We start from the raw sequence: 18164 nt of genomic DNA, 5'->3' as shown, positions 1-18164 counted from the left end.
TTCTCTGGCATTGGACGACCAGTGGTCCAGAGATGAACGTGCTAATGGCCATACGTGAAGATGTAGTTATCATTGGGTAATATCAGCAATGGTGGAAACACTTATTCATTGATCTAAGCGATTTGCTTACTGATATGGTGGCTGTCGACAACTCTTAAAGTAATCAATTGGCTCCGAAAAGCGACATAACTGCCCGGCCGTATGGATAACGAAGAATTGTTCATTATCCAATGAAGATCTTCTATTGGTATCGGTCCTATTAGCAGATTGTTCCGAGTGTAACGAGAACTCTAGTGCATTGAGTAGCACCAGGCAACACTCGGTGACCAGTCTCTTTCGCTTTACAGCCGATGCACCAACCCTGAGCACTACTTGACCTTATGTTCTCTACCGACGCCCCTGCCGCTTCGAAATACACTTCTATACTAGTCTGACTGTTTTCGAGCCGCATTATGGCGGAAAGTATATATCTTCCCCGAAAGACATGATCCGGGTCGGGTGGGGATGTACCGGTGTGTGGGGTCTGCTATATCTCTTATTCGGACCTCACATGGCTTGAGTCCCTTTGACTGGTTGGGCCTTGTGGAACCCGCTATCACACTTGTCATGACTTGTCTATGATACAGCTTTGCACTGCCCTGTGCTGAGAGGCAGTAGCCTGAGAAGCTGTACGGTATACAATATCGTTCCTTGAAATATAGTCAATAGTCTGCACAAACCGAATGCCAATTACGACTACCGCAACCGGAATAATAGTTACATGGAACTTATCCTGCCGGTCCGAGTAACTTCGGCTCGGCAATGGGCCCAATTGCATAGGTTTTCTCGGCACTGTCCCATGGAGTAGAGGAGTCCATCTCTTACCCGAAGTGCATGTCGAGTCGCAAGGGACCGACACCACCTTCGGGTCGGATGAGTCATTTGACGAATACATTAGGTTTAGAAAACAGCAATAAGAAAACAAATAAACCATCGCGAGACAAAAAAAAGCTTGTGGCGAGACTCAAGAGGTTGCAGTAGAAAGTAAGGGGTTGGCGTTGTCAGCAAAGATCTAAGCGATTTCAGACTTGTGCCACGAGCATGCCTGCTATGGACAAGCTGTCCACAATTTGACCTTCAGTAGTACATGATAATGTATATCTCTTATGGAGATGTTGCACTGGACGTCCAGGTGATGTCATGGAAGCATTTGTAGAATATCTGTCTGCCTGAGAATGTCGGAACGCCCGGGGAGAGCTTCAGCTTGGGTGAGTGAGAACCGAATGAAGTGCAGTCGATGGAAGGATGCAAACAGGCTTTGCCCTTGTGGTTGCGTCATAACCTGAGGCGGTCAGCCTGCTAACCCAATCAGCAGTCGTGGCTCAGTTCTTTTCAAACGCTCGGGGTTCCTCTTTAGGAAGTCCCGTTAAGCGCTGAAGCCGCTATGCAGCGCCAATGTGAATCAATGCTTGTGTATTGATAGACGATCTTGTCCGGACATGATGTTATCCCTATGGTGGCGAATGCGGCCTTTTTATGCTATGCTTCCAGCAATGTAGGGAGGATATTAGCCTTACAGAACACATGGAATTGCTGTGGTATGCAAAACACTGCAAGTTGTCATTGAAGGGCGAAATTGCCCATGCACGATTTGTAAGGGACCGAAGTGTGTGGAGTTAGCAGGAGGAGATTGTGGTCCTCTGCCAGATGGATCCAACCGATCGTAGGGGTATGTGTGGGGATGCCCAATAGAGTAGCCCCTGAGATTATCGGAGGATTGTGCCATGACGTTGAGGAATATGTCTTTCCTAATGCATCAAATCATTCCACCTAGTATTCGGAAATACTCGCCAGCCTTTGATATAAAGGTCTGGCAACTTCCTTGTTCCTGAGGTTATTTCTCATCCTTTCATCATACAAATCACAGCCAATACATGAACCATCCTGGTTTTCCTTTTATTATGTTCACGAACCTTCCTCTATAAGGTATCAATTTCCCCACAGACCCACATACCTTAGTAGTTTGTGGCATATATTCATTCAACCTTGAAGACGCCAAACTCTTAGTCATGGCGTCTGATGGCTTTTCAGAGAAGGATTTTGGTCCAAATACTGAAAAACTTCCTGATAAGAAAGATGAATTAGCCCTACAGGACAGAAGCATAAGTCCTTCTCGCCAACCTGCACCGCTCCATGCGGAACATGCCTCGCAGTCGGACAACAGTAGTGAGGAGCAAGGGAAGATCGGTGGGGATGGGAAGCGGGAACTCTTAGAGGACGACTGCTACGACAAGCTGGGATTCAGCTTCCCCTGGTATAAGAAATGGGGTATCCTTACAGTCATCTTCACTGTGCAGATGTCCATGAACTTCAACAGCAGTGTTTATCCAAATGCCGTCACACCCTTGTCGGAACATTTTCATGTCAGTGAGCAAGCCGCTCGAGTGGGCCAGATGATCTTCTTGGTGGCCTATGCCTTTGGATGTGAGCTGTGGGCACCCTGGAGTGAAGAGCTCGGCCGATGGCCTATTATGCAGCTCAGTTTGTTCCTGGTCAATATTTGGCAAATTCCCTGCGCCCTGGCTCCCAACTTCGGCACCATTATCGTCTGCCGCTTCCTTGGTGGCTTGAGCTCAGCGGGCGGTTCAGTCACCTTGGGCATGACTGCAGACATGTGGGAGCCTGATGACCAAGGGTTTGCTGTTGCGTATGTGGTATTGTCTTCTGTTGGTGGTACCACAATCGGTCCCATCTTTGGTGGAATGATCCAGCAGTGGCTGAAATGGGAGTGGAACTTCTGGATTCAACTCATCTTTGGCGGGGTTACACAATTGGTCCACTTCTTTTTTGTCTCTGAGACCCGTGCGACTATCCTCATCGATCGGGAGGCGAAGCGCCGTCGCAAGACAGGCGAGGATCCGAACGTTTATGGACCGAACGAGCTGAAGAAGCCCCGGTTTGATGCTAAAGAAGTTTTGCGTGTCTGGTCCCGACCCTTTGAGATGTTCCTGAGGGAACCTATCGTGCTCTTCCTTTCTCTGCTGTCTGGTTTCTCTGACGCGCTGATCTTCACCTGCATTGAGTCTTTCAACCTCGTGTTCAAACAATGGGAATTCAACCCTCTCCAGATTGGGCTCTGCTTCATCTCCATCGTGATTGGCTATCTTGTCGCGTACAGTATCTTTCTCCCCGACATTTGGCGTCAGCGTCAAGTTAGAAAGAGTCACGGCAATACAGCTCGGCTGGCTGAGCGTCGTCTGCTACTCCTTCTCTTCATTGCACCACTGGAGACGATCGGCCTGTTCGGATTTGCTTGGACATCAATGGGTCCGGACTATACCCACTGGATCGTGCCCCTTGTTTTTGTGTTCTTGATTGCCATTGCGAACTATGGAATTTATATGGCAACCATCGACTACATGGTCGCCTCCTATGGGCCGTACTCTGCTTCCGCCACTGGAGGCAACGGCTTTGCTCGTGATCTTCTCGCAGGGCTGTCCGCCATGTACGCGACTCCCATGTACAGCAACATCGGTGGCAAGTTCCACCTGCAGTGGGCGAGTACGATTCTCGCCTGTTTGTCCATTCTAGTGACCGTTCCCATCTACATATTCTACTGGAAGGGCCCTGAAATCCGGGCGCGCAGCAAATTCGCCCAGACCCTAGAGGCCGACCGCGCACAGCATGCAGGACGCCGGGCTAGTCGCCTCAGCGCGGAGGAGAAGCCATATTTGGCCTAAAAGTCTTTCACTCGACTCTCGAGCATCTCTGCATTCTAAGTTGTATTTGTATTGATATGATTTTATTTCTACATTGTCATTATCCCATTCTGTTCAACGATCTTTGGATCCGACTTCTGGTGTGAGTCTTGACCGGGGGATCGGTCTGCATGACTGATGGACTACTTGACTATAACAGTTTAGATACCCAATCATGATACTATCTTTTGAATACCCTTCTAAGCATAAAATGTAGAGAGGATATCGCCTCTTGTGCAGTAGATGAACACTATATCTGAGTTCACTTTGCCTTGTTTTAAAGTACCTCTGTATCAAGTGTCTCTAGGCACCTATGAAATTCGGCGGGACAAACGATATGTCTTACTTCATACAAACGCACCCATGTACATAAAACAAATGACTCTTATTATTCCAAACAACGGTAAAGAGTGTTCGGTGGCTGCAGTGAATTGATGTCCTTGAAGTGCGGGCGGCATACAAGTCCTCAGCCCCGGCTTATTCTTTCCTACTAGCAGATCTAAGTATAGGCCAACTAACATAAGTTGGTTCCGGAATATAGGCCAAGTAGAGAGTTAGGTAGGTGAAGTTTGACGGATTCACGTCCAACTTTAGTATAACTAAGATGTAGAAAGACTCGAAAGGAAAGGAAAATAAGATAGAAAGAAAGAAAGGGGGAGAGAGAAGAAGGAAACCTGAAGTGAAACAAGCGATATAGTCCGATCCTTAGAAAAGAAAGCCTATTCAAGATGATGAGTGATCGGATTATCAAGTATATCCGTCTTAAACACATAGAGCCCGGTCATACCACCTCAGATAACAAGAACTCCGGCTTCTGCACCAATGCCTAGACGAAGGAAAGGAGATTATGAGCAATCAACCCAATAACCCCAGATGACAATGTTTAGTTATCATTATGTGCTCTCCGTTCGTCGTCCTCGCGCTGCCATAACAGGTGCCGGTCCCCGGTACAATCTTCCACAGTGTGCCCATGAGGTATGGGTGTATCGATACCCTCAATAACCTTCAAAGACGGTAACTTTGTATCCTTCTGCTTCAACAACATTGCTATCTGGGCCTCTACATCCAGGTCCAGTGATCTTTTAGATCTGTGTGGGTATTCACCAGGCAAGCCATAGCCGTAGAGGCGCAGCGATTCCAGGCGTGGGGGAAGGTTGTCAATGAGAGAAAAGGGTTCCTTCAGGCGACCGGCACCGAAGCCACGAGTGTAGCTGTAGAGAACATGGGTGCCGATGCTAAGATGCTTAAGATTGGGAAAGCTGCGGAGTGAACACTCTGGGGCCGGTGATTCTACAGCAAGGATTTCTTTCTTTTGAGCCACCCATTTCTCAAGTTCTTCATCTTCATCAAATGAGCCGCTGTGAAACGCGTCGTGATCCTCACCGAGCATTTCAGGCAATGTCAGATGTCCCTGGATGTCAAGATCTAGCTCTTCCAATGTGTGACGATGGGTGAGCAACGACTCCAAGGTATCTATTGGACTGACTGGTGATATATCATAGCCCCGCTCGGAGCGTCCACCAACCGTGAATACAAACTTCCTTAGCCGCTTCGCTGACTGAAGAATAATATCTAACTCTTCGGGCGAATGCATAATGCAGTGGTAAAACATGATATCCGTATAGTTGGCTGAGCGTGGTGGAGGCCACATTCCTACGTCGAGGCTCGGCTGGATACCATCGAAACGAACAGATTCAATGGTGGGGAGTTCACGGATGAGGTTAAGGCAGTCATGAACCTCGTAATCCCAATAAAGTGTACCATCATCCCCTAAATTATCTATATCAGAGAGAAATCTCACTGAGCGGAGATTACGCAAGCCAGGTACATCGCGCTTCTCCGCGATGGCTCGCCGGAGGAAGTTTTCGAACATATATGTCTCTAAGGGTTGCTGCAACCCTAGTGGACAGAAGGCTAGGGATTCCAATCGAGGTGCCAGGGAGACAAGCATGACAGCGAGGGCCTGCGCCTGGAAATATAGGTACTTGTCAAATGAACTGAAGAATTGTAAGCACCTAAGAAGATCAATGCTCTACCGAGAAGTAGATGTCGTACCTTCGGGACTTGCTAATATCCTGCAGAAGTATATTCAATACCCTTTCATCTTCTCCTCGCCCTTCAAGCCCTGCATTTTTGACTGCGAGCTGGAGCCTCTGCAGGTCTTCTGTTGGCAGCAAAACCTGTGTTGGCCGGATCTCATAAGGGTCGCCTCTGTACGAGAGGCCCGGTGTACGATCTAGCTTCAGCTCGCGGATTTCTCCAGCAAGGGACGGCTCTCTCAGGATGGACAGCAATATTTGCAATCCCCTCTTTAACTCAGTTGGAGACCGAAGCCGCACTGTATGGAAGTTGTCATTGCCATTGCTTTGCAGTTGACAGATACCACGTCTGGCTTCAAATTGGAACGAGTTTGAGATTACCATCGGGGCAAGTCGCTTGAATAGTGTGCCAGAGATGGGAAATATATGTCGTAGGACAAGTCCTCGGCAGGGTAGCATGGAAAATGATTTTGGGTGACGAATAAAGAACTGAACGGGACCAAATGGTGGGTGAAATGGAGTGGAAACGATTGATGAAGAGGGAATCGCCAGATTTCCTGGCAGCGGGAACCACACTGCCTTTATATGCCCCTGGTTAGACCAGGTCACTTAACTACTACGTAACTAGGGTTGCTTAGTCATCTGACCAGTGCAACAATGCATGATGGTGAACTAACAAATATGGACTATATTAAAAGGTGTGGTAATCGTGGAAGCCCCGTATATAGACTTGCTACACGATCGATCTAAATTTAGTTCATTCTACCACTAGGCCTGCATGCCGGTGGGCCCTACTTTGAAACACTATCTGCAGCTAAAGGAAAGGAATTCCACTAGAGCCTAGGTCTAGACCTCTGGGGCACCTCTATATATCCAGTTGTTCACCTAATCTTGGAGCTTCTTTAACGCGGGGACCACAATATCGTCCAGCTGGTTCTTCAAAAGTTGAGCCGTTGTTTGTACGACCTCAGCGTTGGCAGCTCTGGACCCCAGGTATTGCAATGTTATCAACATCAGCTTATCTGACACCCAGTCTTTCGTTCCTGATGCTGCCACTTTGTACCAGTCCGCGTCCACTTCTTTGAGAATCGCAGGTAGACTCTCGAAGCCAGGTACCGTCTTAGCCAAAACTATTGTCTCAGCAAGCAAATTCTCCCGCACCGTGTCAACACGGCTCAGCACTTCTGGGTGGTTAAGGTAATTCCATACCCCTATTGCCTATACACATGTTCAGCCACATAAGAAAGAATAAAAGAAAATTGGTCATGGAGTCTTCACTCAAAGCTTTACGTACCCTGCGAATGAACTCAAAAAGTGTTGCTTCCTCCGTACCAGTCTTAGAAACTAGCGTTAATTGACGTTTAAAAACTGTCGAGTCTGTCGGATCATAAATCAAGCCATTGAAAGTTTCATCCTTATTGAGCCCAATGGAAAAGATTTTGCCCTTGACAATATTCAACATCTTTTCGGTTCGAAGAAATGTTTCACGGTTGTTCACCGTACCCAGGGTGCTGAACAAACGATCATTAGGAATTAGGGAGTCTCCATCAACAATTGATGGCGCACGACTCAGAGCCGACAGAGGCTTATCCCAATACTTGACAAACTTCGCCCCGTCTATAATCGCACTTTGCATAAGTGAGCCCGAAGGTAGCACCCCAGTGACAGCACTTCTTATGAGGATTTTGATGAATGCTTTCTGTGACGTTTTAGCCCTACCGCCTCATCTATACAGGCTCCATTAGTTAGGCGCATTCACACACCTCAACGACATGTTCTGTATCGAAACTGTATCCCTTGCCCACCTTGTCGGGGTCCAGAGCCTCAATAACTGCCCTAGCACATGAGGAAGCTCCTAGCCTGTCGGATGCTGTACATTAGAAATGGCTTTTTTGAGTAAGCATCGGAACTCATGGAAGAGGCAACATACAGGAATGACTTCTGCAGTACCTTTTTACCTGCCTTGCCCTTGAACAGTACCCCACTTGAGGGCCAAGAAAGCGCCCTTGTTCTTATTGTCCATTGCCTGATGTCGAATGCCCTAAAAGCCGGGGCCGCTCGTCGCTCAATGCTATGTATATCATGATCCTCATCGTCATATGATTCCTCTAGATCTCGCTTTTTGTAGTTTGTATCAAGGCTGGTGGTGTCGCAGTAATCCGAGTCGATCTTGCACAGGTCCACATTAGCACAAGACGCTGCTGCTGTTCCCTGAGGCGTACAGCATAATGCCTTCTTTCTCCACCCTAAAATTGAGCGTTCTCGTCAATACAACAAAAGGTGATAAATCATAATAAATGGATGTACATACAACCGCACCCAGTGAACGAATTCCCTTGGTTGTCAGTAGCGAGGGTGACTTCCGTGGAGCTGCACGTATTATCTCCACAGTCGCCTTTTCCTACCCAGTGACAATCTTTCAATGGAACGGGGTTGCCTTTGCAGCAATAGTGCATGGTATGGTGGAAAACGGTACATTTACCTTAGAGCAGGTTAGCTTGGAAACAGGTATATCGAGCTGCGAATGCATATTTGATTACCGTTCAGGTTGGACGCTTCTGCGACGCTCACCTCGCCGTCCTTGCAGGATCCATCGCTATGATGGCCGGTTAGTAGCACTCGAATGCAGGTGAATCCAACCAAAGACAGCTTACCAACCAGTCCAGTAGCAGTCCGTTGTAAGATTATCGAAGGTACTATCCGTGCAACAAAATGCCTTGGTCCCACGGGTACAGTGCGATGTGCCAGATTCACTCTTGAACCCTTTGTAATCACCACCACCAGTACCGGATGAGAAAAGTTTGATTTCCCCTGTATGGCATTGTCCTATTCAGGTAAGGTTAGCTGTAGCTGTGTAGGACATAGAAGTATACTGACCGTTACAATCACTGCCACCACCACGCCATTGACAGGTAGAAGGGGCTGAATCAGTATCACAACATATCGGCTGACCGTAATTTTTCTGGTAGTTGATGGGTCAATGTTCGATACTGATATATTCCCACCACAGTCTTACTTAAGAATTGACAGTACATACCGCAGCCTTTCGACATTTGTCTTTGTCATATCCCACTAAAGTATATCCTCTGTCACAGGTGACCTGAACATTGTCAAGGTCGACGCACTCGGGACCACGATAACACCCTTCATCCAGAGATTTCGCAACACTTTTGGCTAGCACATCTTGTGTCACAGAGAGAGACTTCGCTTCAATCTTCTCTTGGGCTGACGTGACGTTGGCCTTGCCGAGGAGAGCTGCATGGGCTGCAAAGTCATAAGTATCTGTTTAACTAGCGAGTTAGCCGCAAATACTCCAAGCACCTCCAAAATTGCCAGGACCTGGGTATATACTTACCTTGATCAGATGCCCAGATCAAGGAACCTCCGAGACCGACGCTTCTAGCCCAGTCAAGCTTTCGCTTGAAAGTTGTCCTGTCATCGTATGAAATCCACTGGTCCTTATCATACGTGAAATGTAAAACGGCGGCCTCCTTGTCTTCAACTGGAGTAATATGGGGGTTTTTATCTAGCAGGTCCTGTATCTCGTAGTATGCTAGGTAGCCACTGGTGTGAGTACAGGGCCCAGAGGTGCCTCCTGTTGTGAAGGGACAGCCTGGAGCTGTACAGCTACTGTCTTTAAGCTTAAAAGTTCGGCCGTAAAAGCCAAAGCCCATAACGACTTTACCCGGATCGGTTCCTACACGCCAGAGAAGGTCTGCCGCTTCCTTAATATTAGTCAGGTTGGTGTGAGCCTGAACAATACTGCCACTATATGCCCCATGTTAAAGACATTCCTGATGGTATAGGGAGCAGGTAAGAGCCGACTTACATAGCATTTCGTCTGTCCCACTCGCCATGTAGGTCATATGTCATCTACCCAGTCTGTTCAGCATTTTGTCACTATTCTTTGGGTCAGACAAGGAGACTGACAAAGTTCATCCAGTCTGCGTACTTGAGCAACCCTGGAAGGTCGAACCATTTCAGATACCAGTAAGACGATGGCGCTGTAAAAGTAATACCGAGCTTTCTGCCCGATGCATCAAATGTGTTTCTTAATTCAGCTAGCAGTTTGACATAGTTATCTGTGTCTCTGGGCTTGCCACGTCGGTCACCTGCCCCAGGATACTCCCTAGATAGCCATGTTAAATTGTCATGTCCCACGACCTTTGCACTTGTTACTCACCAATCGATATCGATGCCATCAAATCCATAGGTGTCTAGAAACTTCAGCGTATTACTTGCAAATGTCCTGCGCTTTGTTGCATCCGCCGCAATCTCGCCAAATAGTGGCTGAGTTACCGTGTCATTATCAGAGAACGTCCAGCCACCAAGGCTAACGTAAATCTTAAGGGATGGCTTCAAGTCTTTCATCGCGGCTACCTGCGTAAACAACTGCTCTGGCATATCTGAGCTCATTGTAGTAATGGCATAACTCTTGGGATCAATATAGGCAAAGGCAAAGTATAGATGAGTTAGGATGCCCACTGCACCATGTCAACTACCGGAACCGGTATAAACGAAGGCTAGGATCTCCAGACATGAAACTTACATGGAAGCTCCGCGGGCAGGGTTGGATGGCACTTGGAAGTTGACATCCATCCTTCGTAGTACCCGATTACTTCAAGCATGAGGAGTCAGCCGCCTATCCCAAAGAACTTGAACCATGTATTCTCCTATATCACATACCTTTGGCAAAAGGATCCCCGCCGTTGTGGCTCGACGGAACTGGCGGTTTGAGGATGCAATTGCTTTGGCATTTCCCTGTGCAGAATTCAGATGTGGTGCCACAGAAGCCAAATTCCGAGCAGCTGAATATGGATTCTTAGTTCTTTTTGAATTTCATCGGGTAGGGTGAGGCATGACTTACCAAGTGTTCAACGGACACTTTGTGCCTGGCGTGCTTGCATACTTTCCACACTCCGCGCTGGCATCGCAATTAGACAGACACCCTTCACCGCAGTAAGTAGGCCCGTAACCACAGAATCCGCTTGCGCCACAGCAAGCGCCGTTTGTGCAGGGTTTCGATGTACTACAGGTGTGGTCGTCCTCCCTTCTCACAAGAGAGGAATGGGTATGTAAGTGGCGATGGCCATGTGAATGACGAGATGAAGAAGAATGAGTTATTCCATGGTCAACGTCTGTGTCAAGGGAGGGTTGGGAAGTATTGTCCAAGAGGATATGTGAGGCTGATCTGCTGGCGTTCAATAATACCAACGCAACTATCACCAAGGCCCAGAAACAAAGTCGTCCTCTGGGCCCTGGAAGAGAGAATGATAACATTTCTTGAAATCCTTTGCCCCGACGATGTCAAGGAGAACACATTCTCATGCCACGGCTTTGTGACGACTATAACTGAGTATTTCGCAACAGCACACACGGTACCTTTTATTCACCCCTTTCTCTATCCATCTATGTTTTTTGCACCATTAAGATACCTTGAGAAAACTAGTATACTAGACCGGAGAATAACAGCCCCTGTACATCGGAAATTAGAAACTGGCGATTTCTCCAGATGATGGTTACATCCGCGGCGCATAGAGGCATATGACATGCCAGATACTAGAGCTGAGATAGTATTCAGCGTGAAAGGCCTCATACATGTCTAAATTGGGATTAGGGTTGACACTGAGAATCAGTACGCTACCCCGTTCTAGGACTAGCCGCAAGCTGCAATGTAGCATCGCATATTTTAGCTGTTTTATGGGTCTCCACGCAGCGTTTCTTGCCTGGTCTTGTATTCCTGCAGCGCTAAAGTAGTGTCCAATAGTTTAGTAAACAGGCAGTTAAGCGTGTATAGTTCACCAAAATTTTGAGAGTCTCGATAGGCTCTAGGCAGGCTTGGCTACTAGGGTGGGTTGAGACCAACTTTGATGTGGGTCAGAAAGATTTACGATAGCACCAGACCATGCTAACTAGAGAGCTAGGAAGCACAGCTTGCCCCTAAAAACAGTTTCAAGTGTCATACGACTATAGAGACTAGAAAGTAAAAGGCATATACTAGCGCTAATGAGTTAGCTTCATAAACACATACAATGTAACACCAACCTTGCTCAGAGCTCCGTAGAGAGCCCTAGCGTAGTAGTATGATTGCTATTACTAAAAAGGTATCGAGAAATGTGCGAATACGAAATATTGTACTCCCTAGCTGAAATTGCAGGCCCGCAAAATATATAGCTCACCCTAATATATGTAGAGCCTAGGCCGAATTCCGATAGCTTTACAAGTGTATGCGGATTAGAGCATGAGTGAATGAAGCGAGAGCACGGAGGCAAGCCCCCCAATGGATATCATTCTTATGAAGTCTCTCAAGTATCCATCACTCTGTTCTTCTCCCGTCAGTATGTCTCTGGGTACTGGGCACAACATGCAGTCTTATTCCTTGATTGCCATTCTAGGCTTTGCCAGTGCTACACTTGTCGCTGGACAGCAGTTCGAATGGTACTCTTACCCATGGGATATTCTCAACCTGACGCAAGCATGCTTTAACGCCGTTAACTCGAGTGTTTCTTCATGCCCTTCTCTACTTGCAACTCATACAACCGGGTTCGTTCTAACCACCCGCCGCAAGCATTTGAAGATTTATGCCTAACTGATAACCCAAAGCACCGGCACTGTTGACATATTGGCCGAGGATGCTCTCCAGGCCCTTTGTGTTGACAGCTGCAGGAAAGAACTACAGGCACTTCGCGGCACTGTCCAAGCGGCATGTACAGGGCAGGAAGACGTGATGGTCTATGACAATGTTGCATATCCCGGTACGTTTATCCTTGATGTGCCCTGGAAATGATTGCTAAGAAATGTTCTGTTTAAGCAACATTCATGATCGACAATCTTCTATACACGTACGATGTGAGCTGCTACAAAGAATCGTAAGATCCCTTCAGAATCTGTAAGGTGGTAGGTGCGACTATCTAACATATACATTCTAGCTCATCAGGAAAGTATTGTGACTTGGTCTTGGCAGAATGGCGAGGCCAGAAAAATGCAACGGACGATGACAGAGCAGCGCATAATTGTTCTGATTGTATCCTTGGGCCATTCAAAGTACAGCTAGAATCGCCGATAGGTTACGACGATGAGTGGGCAGAAGACTTTGCTTCATTGACTTCTAGCTGTAGCGCTACTGGATACACCTATGTAGCGCCTACAGGATACGCGTTGAATTCCTCTATTACATCGTCTATCACAGCAACGAAGACTGGCACTGGTACTGGTGCTGCTACTCCAACCTCTACCCACACCTGTGCATCCACATACACGGTACAGGCTAACGATACATGCCATTCAATTGCTTCCAAACATAGCGTCTCTACATACAACCTCATGGTCGCCAATGACATTACGATTTTCTGCTCAAACCTGGCTGCACCTGGAGAAAGCATTTGCATTCCGGAGAGCTGCAACTCGACAACCCTTTTGGCTGGGGATACTTGCGCTCAGATGATGTCTGACTGGAACGTAAGCATGGCGCAAATCCTAGCTTGGAATCCGATTATCAGCCCTTTGTGTGACAATTTTCATCTATTTTACGGATGGGAAATCTGTCGGGGGTAAGTAGAGAGCAGATAGATTTGCTCTCCCTGACTTCATTGTGTTACCTACTAATTTTTAAAATGACAGACCCCCAGGTGGTGCTATAGAAGTGCCCACAGGCGCTCCAACAACTACATCTACTGCCACTACTACGGGTATAGTCTACAGCACACCTGCCCCAATTCCGACAAATGCTATGGCAGGTTCCAATCACTACTGTGGGAAATGGTATACGGTAAGGAGCCAACCTTTATTTTTTTTATTTTTTTTTTAGAGCTCTGTCAACGGGCCGTATATCTAACAGACTTTCGGCAAATCATTTTCTAGACTAAATATAATGACTCGTGCACCGATATTGCCGCTAATGCCGGGATTACATACGAGGAGTGGCTGTTCCTGAATCCAGACGTCTCTGTCAACTGCACGAACCTGTGGGATGGGTATGCCTACTGCGTTGGAGCCGTCGGCAACATTGCGACCTACACAGGATGGACCGTCACTGCAGCACCTACCACCAGCTTCACCAGACCTGCAAGTACAACAGAGACATGGACTCCAGGACCAACCTATACACAGCCACATGCTCCAGGAACATTGCAAGACTGTGCAGTTTATAGAGATGCTATTGATGCAAATAATAACCCAATGAAGGAGTGGGGTCTCAATACCGATTTCATGGACGAAATTGGCCTTAATTACTCAGCGTGTTCATTTTATTGCCACCCGTACTCGGTCACCGTTGATGACTTCGTACAGTGGAACCCAAGTTTGGATGCATCGGATTGTGTGGTTCGCATGGGCTATAGTTACTGCGTCCTGATCTCATACAATTGTGAGTATTCTTTATCAGGTTACCTGCTCGCTACATTAATCTGTGGACCGCACGAACCATGCTAATGAATTGAGGCAGTTACTTCGGGAGCGTCTTCGGACGGTGGGCACGTTGAGACATCATGCGACACTGTCGACAATGCATGGATCATGAAGGGCACTGCGTCTGATTGCAATTGCTATTACGTGATACGTGGCAAAGAGGCTGATGGTACATTATTCCTGCTGTGATCTCCTCCGATTGATAGGCCAAGCTGACTAACACTTTCAGGCTATGATTGCTCCGTTCTAGTTGACGGCCCTGATTCTTCTCTCACAGAAGCCAAGCTAGTGGAGCTGAACCCATGGATAGGGACGGGTGACTGCACGACTGGGCTGTTTGCAGGGCTTAAAGGTGAAGAACCGCGCGCAGTTTGTTTGGGTACTGGTCCACTGTCGTCAAGCACATCTTTACCAACCCAAGCAACTAGTGCTGTCACTTCAACCATTGGTACAGCCACATCCCTCGTCCCTTCAGCGACCGTCACACCCCAACCGGGTGCGATCAAAACATGCAATGCGTACCATGTGGTAAAGAGTGGGGATGAATGTGAAACCATTGCAAAGGCGTACGGGATTGCGCTAGAGACGTTTTACAAATGGAACCCACAGGTAGGGAGCGATTGTAGAACTCTTTGGCTGGGATATGGTGTCTGTGTGGGGGTCTCCGCTTAGTGGTTGCAAGCAAGCATTTAGCTAGTTGACACGCTGCCCAGTGTGGCCCGCATATTTCCTAATATGTCACGATGTCAGAGTATTTCCGAGAGATGATTAGTACTATTATAACACTACCAAATGAATTAAATATCTGACTCTAAAGCAAAGCTTATAGCTTCGTGGTTATTGCTCTCTACATCGATTAGACTATGTGCTCGAGTGTTCGCTAGTTAATGGTTAGGTTCTATGATCATGAGGTACACCATTTTATATATCTTCAGAAAGAGATCAATACAGCATGCTGAATCAGCAAACTAACAGCACCAGAAAAGTTTCTCGACTATATTCTATGTTAATAAATATATAGGTACAGCATATAATTATTAGGCAACTCTCAATTAGTTTTTTATGGCTAATTTATTGTAGTCGATATTCAATTTCCATCACTCATTGAATAGTTTTTGGCGCACGGGGTCAACCGCGCAGAATTTGGGCTTCGTGATCTTCCGTGTGTGAAGAGATGATCATAACAGACATTCTATAGGTTGTTCCTAGATGACTTGCATTAATTGATCGACAGAAAATGTTTCACACTTTAACCAGGAGATCATTCTGACTTCCATATGACAGGTATATATTCGGGTTTGCTCAGTAGTGTGACCCTATGCTCTAATCCAAGTTTATCAATTGGTACACTTTGTGTTTAGCCGGCAATTACGACAATGTGCGGAAATATAGCGGGAAATCCTAGTCACTAAATTGGGGGAAATCCGGGGCCGCCTTGGCGAAGCTTCGAATCCGTAATTTTGTAGCTTTCCCCGAGATTCATGAAGCCTGTCATCTCATTTCAAAATTGTTCCTAGCTGCTGCATTCCGGGGTATAATGGTTTAATTGTATGTACTAGCGCGATGAGCGGAAGGTGAAGCCGCGATGTTCCGCGTCCGCGTTTAACCGTGGACGCGGAATCAAATGCCGCCTGAGGTATGGAGGTTCTTCCTTGGTCAAGGCGGTACAACCAATGAGGTGCGCCTGATTCACGAAGTTGCAATGATGACCGCCCCTCGCAGGGTTGGGTGACAAGTCTCAGACCCTAGCAAGAGAACGGCAATCCGTCTAAATACCGTGACGTGGACCTATAGTGAACCATGGTCGGAAAAGTCCCGTGCAACCGACGTAATAACCCCTGCGGAGGCTTGATGCTTAAACCGAGATGTTTGGTATAAAACCCGGCGCGCCGTATGCCACCTGAGCTGAAATGAGATTTCTCCTACGATAACAACCGTTTTCTTTCTCCTCTTCTAAACATTTTCAGAGATGTCGTTACAAACGATCGCGCTCGCCGCTGTCGCGGTGGCGTACTTCATTATCCGCTACTTGAACCGCACGGATATTCCGAAGATTAAAGGCCTCCCAGAGATCCCCGGAGTTCCTCTCTTCGGGAATCTTTTACAACTAGGGGACCAGCACGCGACGGTTGCGGGGAAATGGGCAAAGAAGTTTGGCCCAGTTTTCCAAGTGCGCATGGGCAACAAGGTTAGCTTTGACATTCTTTCGGTGGCTGATGTGAGGGGGCGTGAAGCTGATTTGACCGCTGTTTAGCGCGTGGTTTTCGCCAACAGTTTCGACTCCGTGCGCCAGCTCTGGATCAAGGACCAATCCGCGCTCATCTCCCGTCCAACATTCCACACCTTCCATAGCGTCGTTTCCAGCTCGCAGGGATTTACAATTGGTACATCTCCTTGGGATGAATCCTGCAAGAGACGGCGCAAGGCGGCTGCAACGGCGCTTAATCGTCCCGCAGTGCAGTCGTATATGCCGATCATTGATCTGGAAGCCACCGCTAGTATCAAGGAACTGTTCAAGGATAGCCAGAACGGAACAGTGGATGTGAATCCCACTGCTTATTTCCAGCGATTCGCGCTTAATACCAGTCTTACGCTGAACTACGGATTCCGGATCTCGGGTAATGTCGATGATGAGCTGCTCAAGGAAATAGTCGATGTCGAGCGTGGTGTGTCAAACTTCCGCAGTACGAGCAATAACTGGCAGGATTACATTCCCTTGCTGCGGATTATCCCTAAAATGAATCGCGAGGCTGAGGAATTCCGTGTTCGTCGGGACAAGTACTTAACGTATTTGCTGGGTATTCTCAAGGACAGAATTGCCAAGGGAACAGACAAGCCGTGCATTACTGGAAATATCCTGAAGGACCCGGAAGCAAAGCTTAACGAGGGTAAGAAAGCTTCCAGCGTAAAAGTTAGAGCTCTTCACTGACAGGATGGATTAACAGCTGAGGTGAAGTCTATTTGCTTGACCATGGTTTCGGCTGGTTTGGATACTGTTCCCGGTAACTTGATTATGGGCATCGCTTCCTGGCTTCCGAGGAGGGTCAGCGTATTCAGCAGAAGGCCTATGACGAGATCATGAAGGTCTACCCAGGTGGCGATGCGTGGGAAAAGTGTTTGGTTGAGGAGAAGGTTCCATACGTGTCGGCGTTGGTCAAGGAAACTCTGCGATTCTGGACTGTCATTCCGATTTGTCTGCCACGGGTAAACATCAAGGAAATTGAGTTCAACGGAGCCAAGATTCCGGCTGGAACTACATTCTTCATGGTAAGATACTCCCTTCTTTCGGTCTGCGCTCCAGTAAGCATACTCATTAATTTACAGAACGCCTGGGCTGCCGACTATGACGAGGACCATTTCAAGATGCCCGAGAAGTTCATCCCTGAGCGATATCTCGAAGTCTCTGAAGGTTCCGGTACTCCTCACTACGGGTATGGAGCTGGCTCACGGATGTGTGCGGGATCCCATCTTGCCAATCGCGAACTATACACGGCGTACATCCGACTGATCACTGCCTTCACGATGCATCCCGCGCAGAACCCGGGAGATCGCCCTATCCTGGATGCGATCGATTGCAATGCGATCCCTACAGCTTTGACCACGGAGCCGAAACCATTCAAGGTCGGTTTCATGCCGCGGGATGCACCGAAGCTTCAACAATGGATTGTGGAGAGCGATGAGCGGACGAAGGACCTGTAGTCTTCTATTTTCCATGTTTTTCACAGTCTAGCTTTAGAATTGCGTCGGTTATGATACTTGAACGCTTAGAATGAAAATGTACATAGTATTATGAATGTGAAGACTACACTGCAATGAACGGAGGACATGTCCAATAACGACTAAGAGTACTAATACGTAGTCGACGAACCAAGCTAAGACCTTAGCGGGAACGGAACCATTCCAGGGAGTGGATAACTGCCGAGTGGATCGTCGCCGCCTAAACCCGCTCAGGCTAGAGTGCAACCTCGGCTGCCGAACCCCC

General features: G+C 47.6%; 5 protein-coding genes across 5 annotated transcripts; 3 read left to right on the top strand and 2 right to left on the bottom strand.

Annotated features, from left to right (window-relative positions):
* Positions 1-2048: 2048 nt before the first annotated feature.
* ANOM_000103 (putative MFS multidrug transporter) lies at positions 2049-3719 on the top strand (the record flags this gene model as incomplete). Its single annotated transcript, XM_015545361.1, has 1 exon — positions 2049-3719. One exon carries the CDS (start codon positions 2049-2051, stop codon positions 3717-3719), a length of 1671 nt encoding a protein of 556 aa, XP_015412421.1.
* A 901-nt stretch (positions 3720-4620) lies between these two features.
* ANOM_000102 (uncharacterized protein) lies at positions 4621-6235 on the bottom strand (the record flags this gene model as incomplete). The annotated part of the gene is made up of 2 exons (XM_015545360.1): positions 4621-5734; positions 5793-6235. 2 exons carry the CDS (start codon positions 6233-6235, stop codon positions 4621-4623), a joined length of 1557 nt encoding a protein of 518 aa, XP_015412420.1.
* Positions 6236-6661: 426 nt separating this feature from the next.
* ANOM_000101 (uncharacterized protein) lies at positions 6662-11032 on the bottom strand (the record flags this gene model as incomplete). The annotated part of the gene is made up of 16 exons (XM_015545359.1): positions 6662-6994; positions 7071-7475; positions 7540-7636; positions 7707-8022; positions 8088-8258; positions 8317-8372; positions 8431-8602; positions 8654-8738; positions 8814-9058; positions 9132-9544; positions 9606-9649; positions 9707-9905; positions 9960-10260; positions 10326-10394; positions 10463-10584; positions 10644-11032. Coding segments are annotated over 16 exons (3390 nt in total), but the record flags the coding sequence as incomplete, so codon positions are not given.
* Positions 11033-12116: 1084 nt separating this feature from the next.
* On the top strand, positions 12117-14854 carry ANOM_000100 (uncharacterized protein; the record flags this gene model as incomplete). Its single annotated transcript, XM_015545358.1, has 8 exons — positions 12117-12319; positions 12380-12531; positions 12588-12645; positions 12706-13326; positions 13397-13544; positions 13637-14141; positions 14220-14351; positions 14412-14854. The coding sequence occupies 8 exons, from the start codon at positions 12117-12119 to the stop codon at positions 14852-14854; spliced, it is 2262 nt and encodes a 753-aa protein (XP_015412422.1).
* Positions 14855-16151: 1297 nt separating this feature from the next.
* Positions 16152-17935, top strand: ANOM_000099 (cytochrome P450; the record flags this gene model as incomplete). The annotated part of the gene is made up of 5 exons (XM_015545357.1): positions 16152-16370; positions 16437-17070; positions 17128-17156; positions 17222-17449; positions 17507-17935. The coding sequence occupies 5 exons, from the start codon at positions 16152-16154 to the stop codon at positions 17879-17881; spliced, it is 1485 nt and encodes a 494-aa protein (XP_015412485.1). The 3' UTR covers positions 17882-17935.
* Between the last annotated feature and the right edge of the window lie 229 nt (positions 17936-18164).

The sequence above is a fragment of the Aspergillus nomiae genome, assembly GCF_001204775.2.
Source record: "Aspergillus nomiae NRRL 13137 chromosome Unknown contig00002, whole genome shotgun sequence".
Classification (NCBI taxonomy): Eukaryota; Fungi; Ascomycota; class Eurotiomycetes; order Eurotiales; family Aspergillaceae; genus Aspergillus; species Aspergillus nomiae.
This window is presented reverse-complemented; position numbering and strand designations above follow the sequence as displayed.